We start from the raw sequence: 19,890 nt of genomic DNA on the forward strand, positions 1-19,890 counted from the left end.
GCGGCGCACAATTGGCCCAGCGTCGTCCAGGGTAGGGGAGGGAATGGCCGGCAGGGATGTAGCTCAGTTGATAGAGCATGGCGTTTGCAACGCCAGGGTTGTGGGTTCGATTCCCACGGGGGGCCAGTATAAAAAAAATATGTATTCACTAACTGTAAGTCGCTCTGGATAAGAGCGTCTGCTAAATGACTAAAATGTAAAATGTAAATCGGTGGAATGAATGCTTCAATTTTGTTGACATCAGTCAAGTTCTCTGGCATCTCTGCTTCTTTCGAGGGGCAAAGACGTTCAGGGACCGAGGAGAAAATGCAATAACAAAAAAAATAAAAATATCTAACTGCGCATTTCCATTCTCTCACGATGCTGAAAGAAAGATATCATATTTCTCCAGACTTGTTCCCGAGTCCAAATTTATTTTACTGCAAGAAATGCATAATTCTGCAGGAGTTAACATTAAGGCTATGCGAGAGGTTATAGACCTACAGTCACTGTCCAGATTTCCGTTTCCATTTAACCCATCTGAACAGAAGGTTACAGTTCCCTTGACGTGCCATAGGCCTATTTGAAGTCCGTCTTGTGACTGTCGAATTTGTATAGCGTCTCACAATCTTCACACATAACATATCTGGCACTGCTATCATCCTCTTTTACCACTTCAACAAATATTTTCCAAACATTACTTTTCTGACCCTCCCTTCTCTTTATTTTAATCTCTCCATTTCGCAGCTTTTCTCTTATTAAATTAAACTCTGACATTGTCCTTTTTCCCTCTGTGGATCGACATTAACTTTTTTTGCCCGTTCCTAAAAGCATTTGGTGATTGGCGTGTAGGCTATTTGGCACGTGTACAGTGTGTCAGATAGCCTAAAATAATTAAAGAAAAACCTAAATGAGACATTTATTGATGTTTTCAGGTAGGCTATTGTTTTCTCTTTATTCAACCCTCCCGTCACCCACTTGCCCTTCATCCACACAATTTTTAATAACCCTAAACCCGCCCGCCCACGGATATAAACGCATGGACTGCAGGTTATGAGTCAACCTACGCATCACTACTAAGAGCCTCACCCTTCATCTTTTCCTTGAGTGTGAAGCTGCCGTGGATCTTCTTCAGCTCTGCCTCCATGGTCAGGCCTCCAATGTCTGCCTCCAGGTGGGTGCGGTTCACCATGCCGATGCCAAACACGATGAGGGTGACGTGCTGTGGCTCAGAACTCATCAGGCTGCGCCGTCTGCCCCCAGCACCGAGCCCAGACGGAGGCTTGTTAGTGGGGGTGGTGGGGTCCTGCTGCTCGTTCTCAAAGATCATCCTGCACAGGGGCTCCGAGGGACTGCGGCCACCGTCTGCACAGATCACACACAAAGTAGCAATGAGTGTGTGCTTGCCTACTAATCATTTATATTTCTAAGTGCCTAGGGGGCAGGGGCAAGAGATGGCTGAGTGGAGGGGGAGATCCTTACCCGAGAGGCAGTTCTCAGGGGAGCTCTTCTCCAGGATACCCGTTGGGTCAGAGATGAGGGAGTAGAAGTTGAGCAGCTTGTACATATTCTGCCAGCACTCTGCAGAGGGCTCGCTCTGCTCTGACACTGTGATGGAGTCGGAGTCATCCATTTGGATGGCCGTGTGGTCAGCCACGTCCCGAGAGCCCTTCCGCGACACCTTAATCAATTGATTGATTGCATTTATTAGATATCAATAGAAACAGAGCATACATCATCTGATAGATCACTGAGAAATATATACTGAACAAAAATATAAACGCAACATGTAAAGTGTTGGTCCAAAGATTAATGAGCTGACATAAAAGATCACAGAAATGTTCCATACACAGAAAAAACGTATTTCTCTCAAACTTTGTGCACAAATTTGTTTACATCCCTGTTAGTAACCATTTCTCCTTTGCTAAGATAATCCATCCACCTGACAGGTATGGCATATCAAGAAGCTGATTAAACAGCATGATCATTACACAGGTGCACCTTGTGCTGGGGACAATAAAAGGCCACTCTAAAATCAAAACAAATGTTATTGGTCACATACACATATTTAGCAGATGTTATTGCTGGTGTAGCGTAATGCGTGTGTTCCTAGCTCCAACAGTGCAATAGTATCTAATAATTCACAACAATACACAAACCTAAAAGTAAAAGAATGGAATTAAGAAATATATAGATATTAGGACGAGCAATGTCGGAGTGGCATTGACAAAAATACAGTAGAATAGAATACAGTATATACATATGAGATGAGTAAAGCAGTATGTAAACATTATTAAAGTGACTAGTGTTCCATTATTAAAGTGGCCAGTGATTCATGTCTATGTATATATATATATATAGGGCAGCAGCCTCTAAGGTGCAGGGTTGAGTAGCCGGGTGGTAGCCGGCTAGTGATGACTATTTAACAGTCTGATGGCCTTGAGATAGAAGCTGTTTTTCAGTCTCTCGTCACAGCTTTGATGCACCTGTACTGACCTCGCCTTCTGGATGAACAGGCCGTGGCTCGGGTGGTTGATGTCCTTGATGATCTTTTTGGCCTTCCTGTGACGTCGGGTGCTATAGGTGTCCTGAAGGGCTGGCAGTGTGCCCCCGGTGATGCGTTGGGCAGACTGTACCACCCTTTGGAGAGCCCTGTGGTTGTGGGCAGTGTAGTTGCCGTACCAGGTGGTATTACAGTCCAACAAGAAGCTCTCAATTGTGCATCTATAGAAGTTTGAGGGTCTTAGGGGCCAAGCCGAATTTCTTCAGCCTCCTGAGGTTGTAGAGGCGCTGTTGCGCCTTCTTCACCACACTGCCTGTATGGGTGGACCATTTCAGATTGTCAGTGATGTGTACGCTGAAGAACTTGAAGCTTTCCACCTTCTCCACTGCAGTCCCGTCGATGTGGATAGGGGCGTGCTCCCACTGCTGTTTACTGAAGTCCACGATCAGCTCCTTCGTTTTGTTGACGTTGAGGTTATTTTCCTGACACCACTCCGTCAGGGCCTTCATCTCCTCCCTGTAGGCTGTCTCGTCACTGTTGGTAATCAGGCCTACTACTCTTATGTTGTCTGCAAACTTGATGATTGAGTTAGAGGCGTGCACAGTCATGTGTGAACAGGGAGTACAGGAGGGGGCTGAGCACGCACCCTTGTGGGGCCCCCTGTGTTGAGGATCAGCGAAGTGGAGGTGTTGTTTCCTACCTTCACCACCTGGGGGCGGTCCGTCAGGAAGTCCAGGACCCAGTTGCACAGGGCGGGGTTCAGACCCAGGGCCCCGAGCTTAATGATGAGCTTGGTGGGTACTATGGTGTTGAACGCTGAGCTATAGTCTATGAACAGCATTCTGACTTAGGTATTCCTCTTGTTCAGATGGGATAGGGAAGTGTGTAGTGCGATGGCGATTGCATCGTCTGTGGATCTATTGGGGCGGTAAGCAAATTGAAGTGGGTCTAGGGTGTCAGGTAAGGTAGAGGTGATATGATCCTCTCAAAGCACTTTATGACAGAGGTGAGTGCTACGGGGCGATAGTAATTTAGTTCAGTTACCTTTGCTTTCTTGGGTACAGGAACAATGGTGGACATCTTGAAGCAAGTAGGGACAGCAGACTGGGATAGGGAGAGATTGAATATGTCCGTAAACACTCCAGCCAGCTGGTCTGCGCATGCTCTGAGGACACGGCTAGGGATGCCGTCTGGGCCGGCATCCTCACGAGGATTAACACGCTTAAATGTCTTACTCATGTTGGCCACGGAGAACGAAAGCCTACAGGCCTTGGGAGCGGGCCGCGTTGGTGGCACTGATTTATCCTCAAAGTGGGCGAAGAAGGTGTTTAGCTTGTCTGGGAGCAAGACATCGGTGTCTGCGACATGGCTGGTTTTCCCTTTGTAATCCGTTGTTGTCTGCCACATACGTCTCGTGTCTGAGCCGTTGAATTGCGACTCCACTTTGTCTCTGTACTGACGTTTTGCCTGTTTGATTGCTTTACGGTGGGAATAACTACACTGTTTGTGTTCAACCATATTCCCAGTCACCTTGGTGAAATGTGGTGGTTTGTGCTTTCAGTTCTGCGTGAATGCTGTCATCTATCCATGGTTTCTGGTTTGGGTAGGTTTAAATAGTCACCGTGGGAACAACATCCCCTATACACTTCCTGATGAACTCAGTCACTGTGTCCGTGTAAACATCAATGTTATTCTCAGAGGCTACCCAGAACATATCCCAGTCCGCGTGATCAAAACAATCTTGAAGCATGGATTCTGATTGGTCAGACCTGCGTTGAATAGACCTTAGAGCGGGTACTTCCTGTTTGAATTTCTACCTATAGGAAGGGAGGAGCTAAATGAAGTCGTGATCTGATTTGCCAAAGGGAGGGCGGGGGAGGGCCTTGTAGGCATCTCGAAATGGCGAGTAGCAGTGGTCTAGTGTTTTTCCTAAGCGAGTACTGCAGTCAATGTGTTGATAGAACTTCGGTAGCGTTTTCCTCAAATTGGCTTTGTTAAAATCCCCAGCTACAATAAATGCGGCCTCAGGATATGTGGTTTCCAGTTTGCATAAAGTCCAGTGTAGTTCCTTGAGGGCCATCGTGGTATCGGCTTGAGGGGGAATATACACGGCTGTGACTATAACCGAAGATAATTATCTTGGGAGGTAATACGGTCTGCATTTGATTGTGAGGTATTCTAGGGCGGGTGAACAAAAGGACTTGAGTTTCTGTATTTTATCACAATCACACCATGTGTAGTTAATCATGAAAACTACACCCACGCATTTCTTCTTCCCGGAGAGTTCTTTATTCCTGAACTGAGAACCCAGCTGGCTGTACAGACAGGGACAGTATACCCCGAGAGAGCCATGATTCCATGAAACAGAGTATGTTACAGTCCTCGCCCTGAGCTCGTCTACTTTATTGTCCAGAGACTGAACATTAGCGAGTAATATACTCGGAAGCGGTGGATGGTGTGCCCGCCTCCTGAGTCGGACTAGAAGTCCACTCCGAATACCTATTCTTTGCCGGCGGTGTCTTGGAGCAGCCTCTGGGATAAGTTCAATTGCCCTGGGGGGTACGAACAAAGGATCCAATTCGGGAAAGTCGTATTCTTGGTTGTAATGCTGGTGGGTTACCGCCGCACTGATATCCAAAAGTTATTTCCGGCTGTATGTAATAACACAAAAAACGTTCTAGGCTAATAATGTAAGAAATAACACACAAAAAAACAAAATACTGCAAAGTTGCTTAGGAAGCAGAGATGCAGAGATGCCATGTCTGTCGGCGCCATCATCTCATTGTATTGTTTTGTCACACAATACAATGCCAATGCCACAGATTGCCACAGACGTCTCAACTTTTGAGGTAGCATGCAATTGGCATGCTGACTGCAGGAATGTCCAACAGAGCTGTTGCCAGAGAATTGAATGTTCATTTCTCTACCATAAGACACCTCCAACGTCGTTTTAGAGTACGTCCAACCGGCCTCACAACCTCAGACCACATGTAAGCACACGCTAGCCCAGGACCTCCACATCCGGCTTCTTCACCTGCGGGATCGTCTGAGACCAGCCACCTGGACAGCTGATGAAACTGTGGGTTTGCACAACCGAAGAATTTGCTTGTCGTCCTTACCAGGGTCTTGACCTGACTGCAGTTCGGCGTCGTAACCGACTTCAGCGGGCAAATGCTCACCTTCGATGGCCATTGGCACGCTGGAGAAGTGTGCTCTTCACGGATGAATCCCGATTTCAACTGTACCGGGCAGATGGCAGACAGAGTGTATGGCGTCGTATGGGCGAGCGATTTGCTGATGTCAACGTTGTGAACAGAGTGCCCCATGGTGTCGATGGGATTATGGGCAGGCATAAACTACGGACAATGAACACAATTGCATTTTATTGATGGCAATTTGAATGCACAGAGATACCGTGACGAGATCCTGAGGCCCATTGTTGTGCCATTCATCCGCCATCACCTTATGTTTCAGCATGATAATGCACGGCCCCACGTCGCAAGGATACACAAAAATATTTAAAACAAAATAAATACAAAAATTACGATTTCTGGAAGCTGAAAATGTCCCAGTTCTTCCATTGAGTATGTTTGGGATTCTCTGGAACGACAGCGTGTTCTAGTTACATTTACATTTTAGTCATTTAGCAGACGCTCTTATCCAGAGCGACTTACAGTTAAGTGAGCGCATACATTTTCATACCGCCAATATCCAGCAACTTTGCACAGCCATTGAAGAGGAGTGGGCCAACATTCCACCTGCCACAATCAACAGCCTGATCAACTTTATGCGCTGCAGATACTGACTGGTTTCTTGATCCACGCCCCTACTTTTTTTTTTAAAGGTATCTGTGACCAACAGATGCATATCTGTATTTCCAGTCATGTGAAATCAATAGATTAGGGACAAATTAATTTATTTCAATTGACTGATTTCCCTATATGAAATGTAACTCAGTAAAATCTTTGAAATTGTTGCATGTTGCATTTATATTTTTGTTCAGTGTACATTCAACATACAGTATATCTACAGTGAGGGAAAAAAGTATTTGATCCCCTGCTGATTTTGTACGTTTGCCCACTGACAAAGAAATGATCAGTCTATAATTTTAATGGTATTTGAACAGTGAGAGACAGAATAACAACAAAAAATCCAGAAAAACGCATGTCAAAAATGTTATAAATTGATTTGCATTTTAATGAGGGAAATAAGTATTTGACCCCCTCTCAAGCAGAAAGATTTCTGGCTCCCAAGTGTATTTTATACAGGTAACGAGCTGAGATTAGGAGCACACTCTTAAAGGGAGTGCTCCTAATCTCAGCTTGTTACCTGTATAAAAGACACCTGTCCACAGAAGCAATCAATCAATCAATCAATCAGATTCCAAACTCTCCACCATGGCCAAGACCAAAGAGCTCTCCAAGGATGTCAGGGACAAGATTGTAGACCTACACAAGGCTGGAATGGGCTACAAGACCATCGCCAAGCAGCTTGGTGAGAAGGTGACAACAGTTGGTGCGATTATTCGCAAATGGAAGAAACACAAAAGACCTGTCAATCTCCCTCGGCCTGGGGCTCCATAATTCAAATCAAATCAAATCAAATTTTATTGGTCACATGCGCCGAATACAACAGGTGCAGACATTACAGTGAAATGCTTACTTACAGCCCTTAACCAACAGTGCATTTATTTTAAACAAAAAAGTAAGAATAAAACAACAACAAAAAAAGTGTTGAGAAAAAAAGAGCAGAAGTAAAAAATAAAGTGACAGTAGGGAGGCTATATATACAATAGAATAAAGTGACAGTAGGGAGGCTATATATACAGGGGGGTACCGTTGCATAGTCAATGTGCGGGGGCACCGGCTAGTTGAGGTAGTTGAGGTAATATGTACATGTGGGTAGAGTTAAAGTGACTATGCATAAATACTTAACAGAGTAGCAGCAGCGTAAAAAGGATGGGGTGGGGGGGCAGTGCAAATCGTCCGGGTAGCCATGATTAGCTGTTCAGGAGTCTTATGGCTTGGGGGTAGAAGCTGTTGAGAAGTCTTTTGGACCTAGACTTGGCACTCCGGTACCGCTTGCCGTGCGGTAGCAGAGAGAACAGTCTATGACTAGGGTGACTGGAGTCTTTGACAATTTTGAGGGCCTTCCTCTGACACCGCCTGGTATAGAGGTCCTGGATGGCAGGGAGCTTTGCCCCAGTGATGTACTGGGCCGTACGCACTACCCTCTGTAGTGCCTTGCGGTCAGAGGCCAAGCAGTTGCCATACCAGGCGGTGATGCAACCAGTCAGGATGCTCTCGATGGTGCAGCTGTAGAATTTTTTGAGGATCTGAGGACCCATGCCAAATCTTTTTAGTCTCCTGAGGGGGAATAGGCTTTGTCGTGCCCTCTTCACGACTGTCTTGGTGTGTTTGGACCATGATAGTTCGTTGGTGATGTGGACACCAAGGAACTTGAAGCTCTCAACCTGTTCCACTACAGCCCCGTCGATGAGAATGGGGGCGTGCTCAGTCCTCTTTTTTTTCCTGTAGTCCACAATCATCTCCTTTGTCTTGGTCACGTTGAGGGAGAGGTTGTTGTCCTGGCACCACACGGCCAGATCTCTGACCTCCTCCCTATAGGCTGTCTCATCGTTGTCGGTGATCAGGCCTACCACTGTTGTGTCGTCGGCAAACTTAATGATGGTGTTGGAGTCGTGCCTGGCCATGCAGTCATGGGTGAACAGAGAGTACAGGAGGGGACTGAGCACGCACCCCTGAGGGGCCCCCGTGTTGAGGATCAGTGTGGCAGATGTGTTGTTACCTACCCTTACCACCTGGGGGCGGCCCGTCAGGAAGTCCAGGATCCAGTTGCAGAGGGAGGTGTTTAGTCCCAGGATCCTTAGCTTAGTGATGAGCTTTGAGGGCACTATGGTGTTGAATGCTGAGCTGTAGTCAATGAATAGCATTCTCACGTAGGTGTTCCTCTTGTCCAGGTGGGAAAGGGCAGTGTGGAGTGCGATAGAGATTGCATCATCTGTGGATCTGTTGGGGCGGTATGCAAATTGGAGTGGGTCTAGGGTTTCTGGGATTATGCTGTTGATGTGAGCCATGACCAGTCTTTCAAAGCACTTCATGGCTACAGACGTCAGTGCCACGGGTCGGTAGTCATTTAGGCAGGTTATCTTAGAGTTCTTGGGCACGGGGACTATGGTGGTCTGCTTGAAACATGTTGGTATTACAGACTCAGTCAGGGACATGTTGAAAATGTCAGTGAAGACACTTGCCAGTTGGTCAGCACATGCTCGGAGTACACGTCCTGGTAATCCGTCTGGCCCTGCGGCCTTGTGAATGTTGACCTGCTTAAAAGTCTTACTCACATCGGCTACGGAGAGCGTGATCACATAGTCGTCCGGAACAGCTGGTGCTCTCATGCATGCTTCAGTGTTGCTTGCCTCGAAGCGAGCATAGAAGTGGTTTAGCTCGTCTGGTAGGCTTGTGTCACTGGGCAGCTCGCGGCTGTGCTTCCCTTTGTAGTCTGTAATAGTTTTCAAGCCCTGCCACATCCGACGAGCGTCAGAGCCAGTGTAGAGCCATGCAAGATCTCACCTCGTGGAGTTGCAATGATCATGAGCCCAGAACTACACGGGAGGATCTTGTCAATGATCTCAAGGCAGCTGGGACCCTAGTCACCAAGAAAACAATTGGTAACACACTACGCCGTGAAGGACTGAAATCCTGCAGCGCCCGCAAGGTCCCCCTGCTCAAGAAAGCACATATATAGGCCCGTCTGAAGTTTGCCAATGAACATCTGAATGATTCAGAGGAGAACTGGGTGAAAGTGTTGTGGTCTAATGAGACCAAAATCGAGCTCTTTGGCATCAACTCAACTCGCCGTGTTTGGAGGAGGAGGAATGCTGCCTATGACCCCAAGAACACCATCCCCACAGTCAAACATGGAGGTGGAAACATTATGCTTTGGGGGTGTTTTTCTGCTAAGGGGACAGGACAACTTCACTGCATCAAAGGGACAATGGACGGGGCCATGTACCGTCAAATCTTGGGTGAGAACCTCATTCCCTCAGCCAGGGCATTGAAAATGGGTTGTGGATGGGTATTCCAGCATGACAATGACCCAAAACACACGGCCAAGGCAACAATGGAGTGGCTCAAGAAGAAGCACATTAAGGTCCTGGAGTGGCCTAGCCAGTCTCCAGACCTTAATCCCATAGAAAATCTGTGGAGGGAGCTGAAGGTTCAAGTTGCCAAACGTCAGCCTCGAAACCTTAATGACTTGGAGAAGATCTGCAAAGAGGAGTGGGACAAAATCCCTCCTGAGATGTGTGCAAACCTGGTGGCCAACTACAAGAAACGTCTGACCTCTGTGATTGCCAACAAGGGTTTTGCCACCAAGTACTAAGTCATGTTTTGCAGAGGGGTCAAATACTTATTTCCCTCATTAAAATGCAAATAAATTTATAACATTTTTGACATGCGTTTTTCTGGATTTTTTTGTTGTTATTCTGTCTCTCGCTGTTCAAATAAACCTACCATTCAAATTATAGACTGATCATGTCTTTGTCAGTGGGCAAACGTACAAAATCAGCAGGGGATCAAATACTTTTTTCCCTCACTGTATATGATCATTCTAAAATGAAGACACATACTGGTTGATGTACCTTGGAGGTCCGGCGCTCCGAGCGACCCAGCGTGTTGCGTCCCCGGGGCTCCCTCCTACCCAGTGTATCCAGTCCTGAAGGGGGGCCGTTGGGTGGCTGACCCCCTACTCCACCTCGCTTGCTCCTTTGAGCCGTGTTCCCGCTGCCGCCAGCCCCACTCCGCCCGGCTCCGTTGATGCTTCCCCGCGAGCTGCGGCTGAAGTCAGAGGAGCGAAAGTGTCGGTAGGGCCTTGCCTTGAAGGTGGGCGTGGGGGAGGCGGAGCCGGCGGTGTAGCGACTCAGCTTGATGTCTGTCTGCGTGGCCTTGATGTCGTCCACCATGGTACTGAACTGGTGGATGAGGCGCACCAGGGCCATGTCCACGCGCTGGCTGATGGCCTGGCAGGCGATGGTGAAGTCGCAGTGGAAGGTGTTGTAGTGGCGCCGGTTGAGGTCGTGGAAGGCGAGGGGAGCGGCCGTGGAGTTGGGCGGGCCAGTGCTGGTAGACTTCTCCATCAACACAGAGTTTAGACTGAAGGTCTCGATCAGCAGGGCCGGTTTGAACTCCAGCGGAGGGAGGTTAGGCATGCCCTGTCTGCAGGGAGAGACGGAGAGGGGTAGAGAGCGAGATTACTTATGAGTGGTAGATAATGGGACAAATAATAACCAGGCATACAGTATCTTTATTTAGATACAAGGTTTATTTACCTTTTGGAGCGTTTGTTCTTCCGCTCCTTGGACGTGTCTGAGTCCACAATGTCTGCTCTGAGACACTCCAAGGTGCCGGAGAAGGAGAGATGCTCTCCAAAATACATCTTGTAGCTGAGAGGAGTGGTGTCCTGGGCTTGGATTCCTGTGTGACTCAGCAGAGGCTTGAACACAACCTGTGTGAAGTGAGGAAAGGGAGAGGGAATCTTTAGAATTATCACACACAAACACACACACAGTCTCAACAGGTTACCTGTGCGTCAGCGAGCTGCACGGCGGCGGGACACTGGTTGCCCTCCTCGATGTCGGCCATCTTTATGTCGTCCTGGCTGGTACTGTGCTGAGACTGTGTTCCATCAAGAGTGTTTTGGTCGCTGGACAGCACCGTGTTGAAGTCTGATGCTGACGGGATGGTTTGGAGGTTACAGGTGACGCCTGAGGAGCAATGGGAAACAGACACTTAGGGTGACCTTTTTTGACATTCTTCTACCGTGAGCTTTTGGGGTTGGTTACATCACCAACATTCCCCCCCAACATTCACAGAAGATTCCCACAACATTCCCCCTACCTGTCTGCAGGCTGTTGTGCTGGGAGCGGTTGATGGGGGACTCCTGGGGTACAGTGTTCCCTCCGCCCCGGTTGCCCACAGCGTTGGACATCCAGTTGTAGAAGCTGACGGAAGAGGGCTCTGACAGCAGTGGGTGCTCCGTCAATACATCTGGGCCCACACTGTTACCTAAAAGGGGGAGCAAACAATGTAATGTTGCAGTCCAATTCTCTACCAATTCTCTATCATTGTGGCTCGAAAAGGAATGGAACTAGTATAAAAATATGGTGGAAATTCCCTATAAGCCATGCTTTATGACAATGTTCACACTTTGGGGACGAGGGTATGGAATTGGAAGGCAACCCAAGTCTGAACCAGGTGTGGGCAACCCTGGTCTATCCCATGGTAACGTTCTAAGGACAATGTCAGCGTACCTGTGCTCTTGGTGGCGGGCTCATTCCTCTGGGGTGTGCTCTCCAGCAGGTTGTGCAGGCTGGGGAAGCTGCCTGTCAGGTAGCTCAGCAGACTCTCCTTACGGGGACTGTCCTTGGCAGGCATGCCCACGCGACTCACATGGGCAGGGGAGTCAGCCGCCGTGTCCCCACTGGTGTAGCTCAGGGACTGGTATGGGTGGGAGCCCTGAAGAAGACACACACCCATATCATTAGTGTGAAAACAAATGCATTCCTATTGTATAGTAATGGAAAGTGGTACTGCCCTGTCGTCCCTGTCCACCCATATACAGTGAGGGAAAAAAGTATTTGATCCCCTGCTGATTTTGTACATTTGCCCACTGACAAAGAAATGATCAGTCTATAACTTTAATGGTAAGTTTATTTGAACAGTGAGAGACAGAATAACAACAAAAAAATCCAGAAAAACGCATGTCAAAAATGTTATAAATTGATTTGCAGGGAAATAAGTATTTGACCCCCTGTCACGAGAATTTATATCTCTTAATTAAACTCAAGCTTGAATAATTCCCAGAGGTTGTAATGCTCTGGTTTTAATCATGAATTAAACAAGGTCCACAAACAGCAAGAATAATCTGTATGTTTATTCATGAGAGCTCTAGCGCCAAAAAACTCACACAGCCTTTTTATATCCCTTCACACAAAGGAACTTTTCTCCGCCCACCTTTAGGCGGCCTGTACATTTCCACAGTATAGAATGATTAACCAGTTTCCCCTCCCTCCTGGAATGTTTGTCTCAGCAGTTTCTAACTCCCCTGCCTCGGTTAGTGGGTTTATACTACATTATAACCCTAAAACCGTTACACAGTTATCATCAGTATCGGGGTGGAACAATTTTTGTCATTTACCATAATTCCTCTATCACCCCTTCTCAATCAGAAAGATTTCTGGCTCCCAGGTGTCTTTTATACAGGTATCGAGCTGAGATTAGGCGAACACTCTTAAAGGGAGTGCTCCTAATCTCCGCTTGTTACCTGTATAAAAGACACCTGTCCACAGAAGCAATCAATCAATCAGATTCCAAACTCTCCACCATGGCCAAGACCAAAGAGCTCTCCAAGGATGTCAGGGACAAGATTGTAGACCTACACAAGGCTGGAATGGGCTACAAGACCATCGTCAAGCAGCTTGGTGAGAAGGTGACAACAGTTGGTGCGATTATTCGCAAATGGAAGAAACACAAAAGACCTGTCAATCTTCTCGGCCTGGGGCGCCATGCAAGATATCACCTCGTGGAGTTGCAATGATCATGAGAACGGTGAGGAATCAGCCCAGAACTACACGGGAGGATCTTGTCAATGATCTCAAGGCAGCTGGGACCATAGTCACCAAGAAAACAATTGGTAACACACTACGCCGTGAAGGACTGAAATCCTGCAGTGCCCGCAAGGTCCCCCTGCTCAAGAAAGCACATATACAGGGCCGTCTGAAGTTTGCCAATGAACATCTGACTGATTCAGAGGAGAACTGGGTGAAAGTGTTGTGGTCAGATGAGACCAAAATCGAGCTCTTTGGCATCAACTCAACTCGCCGTGTTTGGAGGAGGAGGAGGAATGCTGCCTATGACCCCAAGAACACCATCCCCACCGTCAAATATGGAGGTGGAAACATTATGCTTTGGGGGTGTTTTTCTGCTAAGGGGACAGGACAACTTCACCGCATCAAAGGGACGATGGACGGGGCCATGTAACGTCAAATCTTGGGTGAGAACCTCCTTCCCTCAGCCAGGGCATTGAAAATGGGTCGTGGATGGGTATTCCAGCATGACAATGACCCAAAACACACGGCCAAGGCAACAAAGGAGTGGCTCAAGAAGAAGCACATTAAGGTCCTGGAGTGGCCTAGCCAGTCTCCAGACCTTAATCCCATAGAAAATCTGTGGAGGGAGCTGAAGGTTTGAGTTGCCAAATGTCAGCCTTGAAACCTTAATGAAATGGAGAAGATCTGCAAAGAGGAGTGGAACAAAATCCCTCCTGAGATGTGTGCAAACCTGGTGGCCAACTACAAGAAACGTCTGACCTCTGTGATTGCCAACAAGGGTTTTGCCACCAAGTACTATGTCATGTTTTGCAGAGGGGTCAAATACTTATTTCCCTCATTAAAATGCAAATCAATTAATAAAAATGTTGACATGCGTTTTTCTAGATTTTTTAAATGTGTATTCTGTCTCTCACTGTTCAAATAAACCTACCATTACAATTATAGACTGATCATGTCTTTGTCAGTGGGCAAACGTACAGCAGGGGATCAAATACTTTTTTCCCCTCACTGAACAAAAATATAAACGCAACATGTAAAGTGTTGGTCCCATGTTTCATGAGCTGAAATAAAAGATACCAAATATTTTCCATAGGCACAAAAAGCCTATTTCTCTCCAAATTAGTGCACAAATTTGTTTACATCCCTGTTAGTGAGCATTTCCCCTTTACGTCCAACCGGCCTCACAACCGCAGACCACGTTTAAGCACGCCAGCCCCTCCACACCTGAGGGACCGTCTGAGACCAGCCACCTGGACAGCTGATGAAACTGAGGAGTCTGTCAGTAGTAAAGCCCTTTTGTGGGGGAAAAACATTCTGATTGGCTGGGCCTGGCAGCCATGCCCCTGCCCAGTCATGTGAAATCCATAGATTAGGGCCTAATGTATTAATTTAAATTGACTGATTTCCTTATATGAACTGTATCTCAGTAAAATCGTTTAAATTGTTACATGTTGCATTTATATTTGTGTTCAGTATAATTATAAAGCACCAAAGTTGAAGTAGACAACGCAGACAGACAGGTGGATACACAGTTAAAAGACACACCTTTACCTTTATTTTGAGGGCAGATTCACTGTGTGTGTGGGACTTGGACAGCTTCCTCATGATCTCCACCCCGCTGACTGGTCCAGATTTGTCTCCTGTGGGCGGGGGGCGGCTACATGCCCCCTCCAGCAGCATGGTGTGTTCACTCACTGTGGCTAGACAGCATTTACAACATGATATAACCCATTGGACCAACATCCTGCATGCATGATCATCATCAAATTCATTAATATGTGGGGGGACTTCTCAGTACAATTGTTTTGATAAAGTCTCTCTGTCATGTATTAATTTACCAGAAGATTCCAAAAATAAACCTCTGGGGAAAAGTTCCTACCTGCGTCAAACTCGAACTCGGCCCCATCAGCGCTGGTGTCACTCTGCAGCGCAGCTCCGTTGTCCAGGCCCTGGACCTGGTAGGTCTGCTGCACGGGGGTCTCCTTGGGTTTGGGCAGCTGGTTGGGCCTCATCAGGCCGATGGCCTTGAAGCCCTGGGTCACCACAATAAACTTCATCCACTGCCGGGCCAGAGCCACCAGCCCCTTCTTCAGGGTCACCAGGGCAGGCAGCCCATCATTCTAATGAGGACAAGATGAGATGGGTTAAATGGCTAAAAAGGAGTTCACTTAGGGTAGATCACGCTCTCCGTAGCCAATGTGAGTAAGACCTTTAAACAGGTCAATATTCACAAGGCCGCAGGCCCAGACGGATTACCAGGACGTGTACTCCGAGCATGCGCTGACCAACTGGCAAGTGCCCTCAAAGCTCATCACTAAGCTAAAGACCCTGGGACTAAACACCTCCCTCTGCAACTGGATCCTGGACTTCCTGACTGGCCGCCCCCAGGTGGTAAGGGTAGGTAACAACACATCCGCCACGCTGATCCTCAACACGGGGGCCCATCAGGGGTGCCTGCTCAGTCCCCTCCTGTACTCCCTGTTCACTCATGACTGAATATAGCTATGATCCCCCTTATATCATCAGCCATTAAGTTGGCCGATGACACAACAGTGGTATGCCTGATCATCGACAACGACGAGACAGCCTATAGGGAGGAGGTCAGAGACCTGGCCGTGTGGTGCCAGGACAACAACCTCTCCCTCAACGTGATCAAGACAAAGGAGATGATTGTGGACTACAGGAAAAAGAAGAGGACCGAGCACGCCCCCATTCTCATCGACGGGGCTGTAGTGGAGCAGGTTGAGAGCGTCAAGTTCCTTGGTGTCCACATCACCAACAAACTAACATGGTCCAAGCACACCAAGACAGTCGTGAAGAGGACACAACAAAACCTATTTCCCCTAAGGAGACTGAAAAGATTTGGCATGGGTCCTCAGATTCTCAAAAGGTTCTACAGCTGCACCATCGAGAGCATCCTGACTGGTTGCATCACTGCCAGGTATGGCAAATGCTCGGTCTCCGACCGCAAGGCACTTCAGAGGGTAGTGCATACGGCCCTGTACATCACTGGGGCCAAGCTTCCTGCCATCCAGGACCTCTATACCAGGCGGTGTCAGAGGAAGGCCCTAAAAATTGTCAAAGACTCCAGCCACCCTAGTCATAGACTGTTCTCTCTGCTATCGTACGGCAAGCGGTACCGGAGCGCCAAGTCTAGGTCCAAGAGGCTTCTAAACAGCTTCTACCCACAAGCCATAAGACTCCTGAACATCTAATCAAATGGCTACCCAGACTATTTGCATTGCCCCCCCCCCCCCCCCCCCCCCTCCCCTCCCCCTTTTACGCTGCTGCTACTCTGTTTATTATCTATGCATAGACACTTTAATAACTCTACCTACATGTACATATTACCTCAATTACCTTGACTAACCGGCGACCCGCACATTGACTCGGTACCGGTACCCCCTGTATATAGCCTCGCTATTGTTATTTTTACTGCTGCGCTTTAATAATTTGTTACTTTTATTTCGTATTATTTTATATTGTCTTTTTGTGATTTTTTTGGTATTCTTTCTTAAAACTGCATTGTTGGTTAAGGGCTTGTAAGTAAGCATTTCACTGTAAGGTCTACACCTGTTGTATTCGGCGCATGTGACAAATACCATTTGATTTCATTTGATCCATGAGAGCTACTTCCAGCCCAGCACTAACACACCTGATTCAGTCAATCATGGTCCAGACTGAAGTTCTCAAGCCTCTAAACGCACACACACACACACGTCTCACCATGGTGGCCTCCTCTATCACAGAGTAGTCAGCCTGCTGTAGGTAGCGATGCAGGATGTTACACAGCAGACAGGAGGGGTTCTCGTGGAGGTAGCGTGCTCGCTTGGTCACCCTGTTGTACTTGCTCCGAAAGGGGATGTGGATACTCTTTTTCTGTAGAGAACAAAGGAAAGAAAAGGGAATGTGTCTCATATAGATTCAGAATCACCTTGATTTACCAAATACATTTACATGTACCCTGAATTGACCTGGTAAAATGGTGCTGACAGCAATAGATAAAATATACAGACAGAATATAGACAGAGGAATTTACACATAATCTACATACAGTATATACAATAGGTGAAAATATAGGACTAATTAATGGATAAAAGGCATTGGAGCCCTCAAGCTGTGCTGTACTGACCTCCAAGGCTTCAGTCATGATGCAGCCCATGACAGCACACACTCTCAAGGTGCCCTCCATGTCCAGCTTACGCAGAGAAGACTTGAGCTGGTCGATGGGGACCAACCAGGCTCCGATCGCCGGTGTCGCTGTGCTCAGGAGATTCAGCTGCCTGGAGATGGCCTGGGAGGGGGAGCGTACGTTGGTGGGGGCAGCGAAGCTGAACCAGATCTCCTTGATGGTGAGCTTCATGCTGCTGGAGTCAGGGGGCGGGGGCATGAGGGGGAGGTCCTTCTTCAGGTCGTCAGACTCCACCCCTTCATCCTGCAAGAGCAATCGACACCACACAGAGGCCAATGAGAGGGGAGCAAGAGAGAGAAGCAGGTCTATATTTTTGTCTGAACGCTCTTCGTTACTGAAACGAGGTTGGATCAAGTACGTGTACAACAGTTAAAAGTGATGAGTTACCTGATCGTCAGAGTCTGAGTTTCTGTTGGCATCAGAGTTGGGGCTTGTGGCGCCGTTAGGCAGGATGTCATCAGATACATCAGTGCTGTAGCCGCTGCCCGTCTGAGAGCCTGATGAGCCGTTGGATTTGGACATGCAAGTGTTCACGCCAGTACCCGACTGCCCCATCATGCCAAACGCACTGTACAGCACTGCACCCGACTGACGCCCACCTGCAAATATCCACACACAATCAGGCAAAAGCGTTACAGGATTGGGGCTAATAACATCAATTCAACTTTAATTCAGTCAATTCTAAGTGAATCGAAATTCCAATGTGTATATACAGTGCATATGCATATCTTTGGTAATGACAAATTACCTTTGACGGTGAGGTTCTCGATGCCGCACTCAAACATGATCCAGCCCCACTTCTCCAGGGAGGCGGCAGAGCGGACCAGGTCTGCAGCCGCGTAGTTCTCGGTCTCGTCCACAAGGGCAAACTCATCAATTTCCTCCAGGCTGAACAGCACTTTGGACTTCTCAAAAGGGATGGCCGTGATGGCACATGTCCCTATGTCTGAACCACAGAACAGGAAAAAGGAGTAAATTACAAAGTTTTGCTTCACAACTGGCTAACACTTAATATTATATTAGGGCAGGAGTCTCCAACTCCAGTCATGGACAGCATGTAGAGCATTCAATAAAAAAGAGCATATTACCACCTTTGGAATCCAGGCCTCGTAGTTGACAGTGGATGCGGTGGATATTAAGCTTGGCAGCGATCTCCTTGCCCTTCTCAATACCGGCGTTGGAGCGCAGTGAGCCTGAAGACTGTGGCTGCATCTTGGTGGCCGAGGCGTACTTCTCCAAGTTTACGGAGGGACGGCTGTTCTCTGCAGTGTTGGGTGTCTCCTCCACTATGCCCCTGTGGAGACATACGGGAGGGTACGCACAGGGTGTAAACTGTGTGTGTATGTGTGTGTCTGTCTTAAGGAGACAGGTGCAGGCTGGTGGAAATGAGGTTACCTGTTCATGCGAAACTGTGTGGCGATCCTGTCGAAGCAGAGAGCAACCAGAGAGACGTGTGTGATGTGGCTCTTACTGGAGCTGAAGGGAGAACACTCTTCTATAGAGGCCTGGAGCAGACACAGGTTCACCTACCAGAGATACATATTTTTTTGGACATTAGAGATGCAACTCAGGAAAGGAGGTCAGCATTGATCTACAGTCGACTCCAAATAAGTTCACTTCAAATTAGTGCAAACTCTGTTTAAGTCCAATACAATTTTCCTGGCACAATTCCTACCTTAGGGATTGACACGTTAGCTTGCAGGCCCTTGATCTTCACGTTGTCTGGTTTGACCTTCAGGTCTGTTTGGCCATGGGGCATGTTGAGGGAGCCTGTGGTACCCTCCGTCTTGGACAGCTTGTGCTCCTGCTTGGCTGAGCTCTGTAATGGGGGAAGCATTTCAAAACAGGACAATCTTAGGGTAAATTGCACTCTATTCCCTTTATGGGTATTTCTATAAACTAGGGTACCAGTGAGGATTGTTACAGCTGTTGATAAGTTACTGATAATAATCTGCCAATTTTTTTCATGTTATTACATTAAGATATAAGGGGGATCATAGCTATATTCAAAAATGTTGAACCCTTTATCATGTTTGGTGTCTTGATGGATTTGTCCAAAATCATGTGACATAAAATATTACTTTTCTGTCCTTGCATTTATGGCAGCGTAAATTGTCATTATATAATATATTAAGCATTAATCAGTTAAATTATACATTTTACTTGAACCCTGTAAGAATCCTGGATCTAGCTGTCGGACAGTTTTTTGTATAGAGATCTCAGAAATGCAGTGTAACGACATAAAATTCCGTAACATTTCGTGTCTCCTTATGTTACGGCGTGAAAACCCAAAACCAAAATAATAAATGCGATTGCAAAATCGAATGCTTTTAACCAAAAGAGTCAACTTACCTTGATACTTAAAACCTAAATCGATACTGTCATTAACGTGGTTCTTCAATAATTATGCATAATACTTGTTGGATGCCTATTTGGTGTCCAGTTGATTAGTCACGCCGTGATATATTCGTCGCGTGCCGTGAACGTTGCAAAATAAATTTACACATACATGCTATTCAATCATTGCACCCACACTGCTCACGCGCGTCTGCGTGGCCAGGCGCTAAAATATAACTCGGTTCTATT

General features: G+C 47.2%; 1 protein-coding gene across 1 annotated transcript in view; it reads right to left on the reverse strand.

The window, feature by feature from the left end:
• The window catches only part of LOC311145993 (bridge-like lipid transfer protein family member 1), a 154,292-nt gene that overhangs the window by 59,767 nt on the left and 74,635 nt on the right, over nucleotides 1-19,890 (reverse strand). The window contains exons 33-48 of the mRNA XM_084182417.1: nucleotides 18,980-19,123; nucleotides 18,700-18,830; nucleotides 18,396-18,598; nucleotides 18,053-18,250; nucleotides 17,692-17,903; nucleotides 17,245-17,547; nucleotides 16,839-16,991; nucleotides 14,992-15,232; nucleotides 14,664-14,812; nucleotides 11,814-12,018; nucleotides 11,401-11,568; nucleotides 11,086-11,267; nucleotides 10,833-11,008; nucleotides 10,146-10,719; nucleotides 1,462-1,660; nucleotides 1,069-1,344 (exon numbers count right to left, since the gene is read on the reverse strand). Coding sequence (XP_084038543.1) covers nucleotides 1,069-1,344; nucleotides 1,462-1,660; nucleotides 10,146-10,719; nucleotides 10,833-11,008; nucleotides 11,086-11,267; nucleotides 11,401-11,568; nucleotides 11,814-12,018; nucleotides 14,664-14,812; nucleotides 14,992-15,232; nucleotides 16,839-16,991; nucleotides 17,245-17,547; nucleotides 17,692-17,903; nucleotides 18,053-18,250; nucleotides 18,396-18,598; nucleotides 18,700-18,830; nucleotides 18,980-19,123 — 3,514 coding nt within the window. The remainder of the gene's footprint in view (nucleotides 1-1,068; nucleotides 1,345-1,461; nucleotides 1,661-10,145; nucleotides 10,720-10,832; nucleotides 11,009-11,085; nucleotides 11,268-11,400; nucleotides 11,569-11,813; nucleotides 12,019-14,663; nucleotides 14,813-14,991; nucleotides 15,233-16,838; nucleotides 16,992-17,244; nucleotides 17,548-17,691; nucleotides 17,904-18,052; nucleotides 18,251-18,395; nucleotides 18,599-18,699; nucleotides 18,831-18,979; nucleotides 19,124-19,890) is intronic.

This window comes from Coregonus lavaretus (genome assembly GCF_964263955.1).
Source record: "Coregonus lavaretus genome assembly, chromosome: 18".
Taxonomy (NCBI): Eukaryota; Metazoa; Chordata; class Actinopteri; order Salmoniformes; family Salmonidae; genus Coregonus; species Coregonus lavaretus.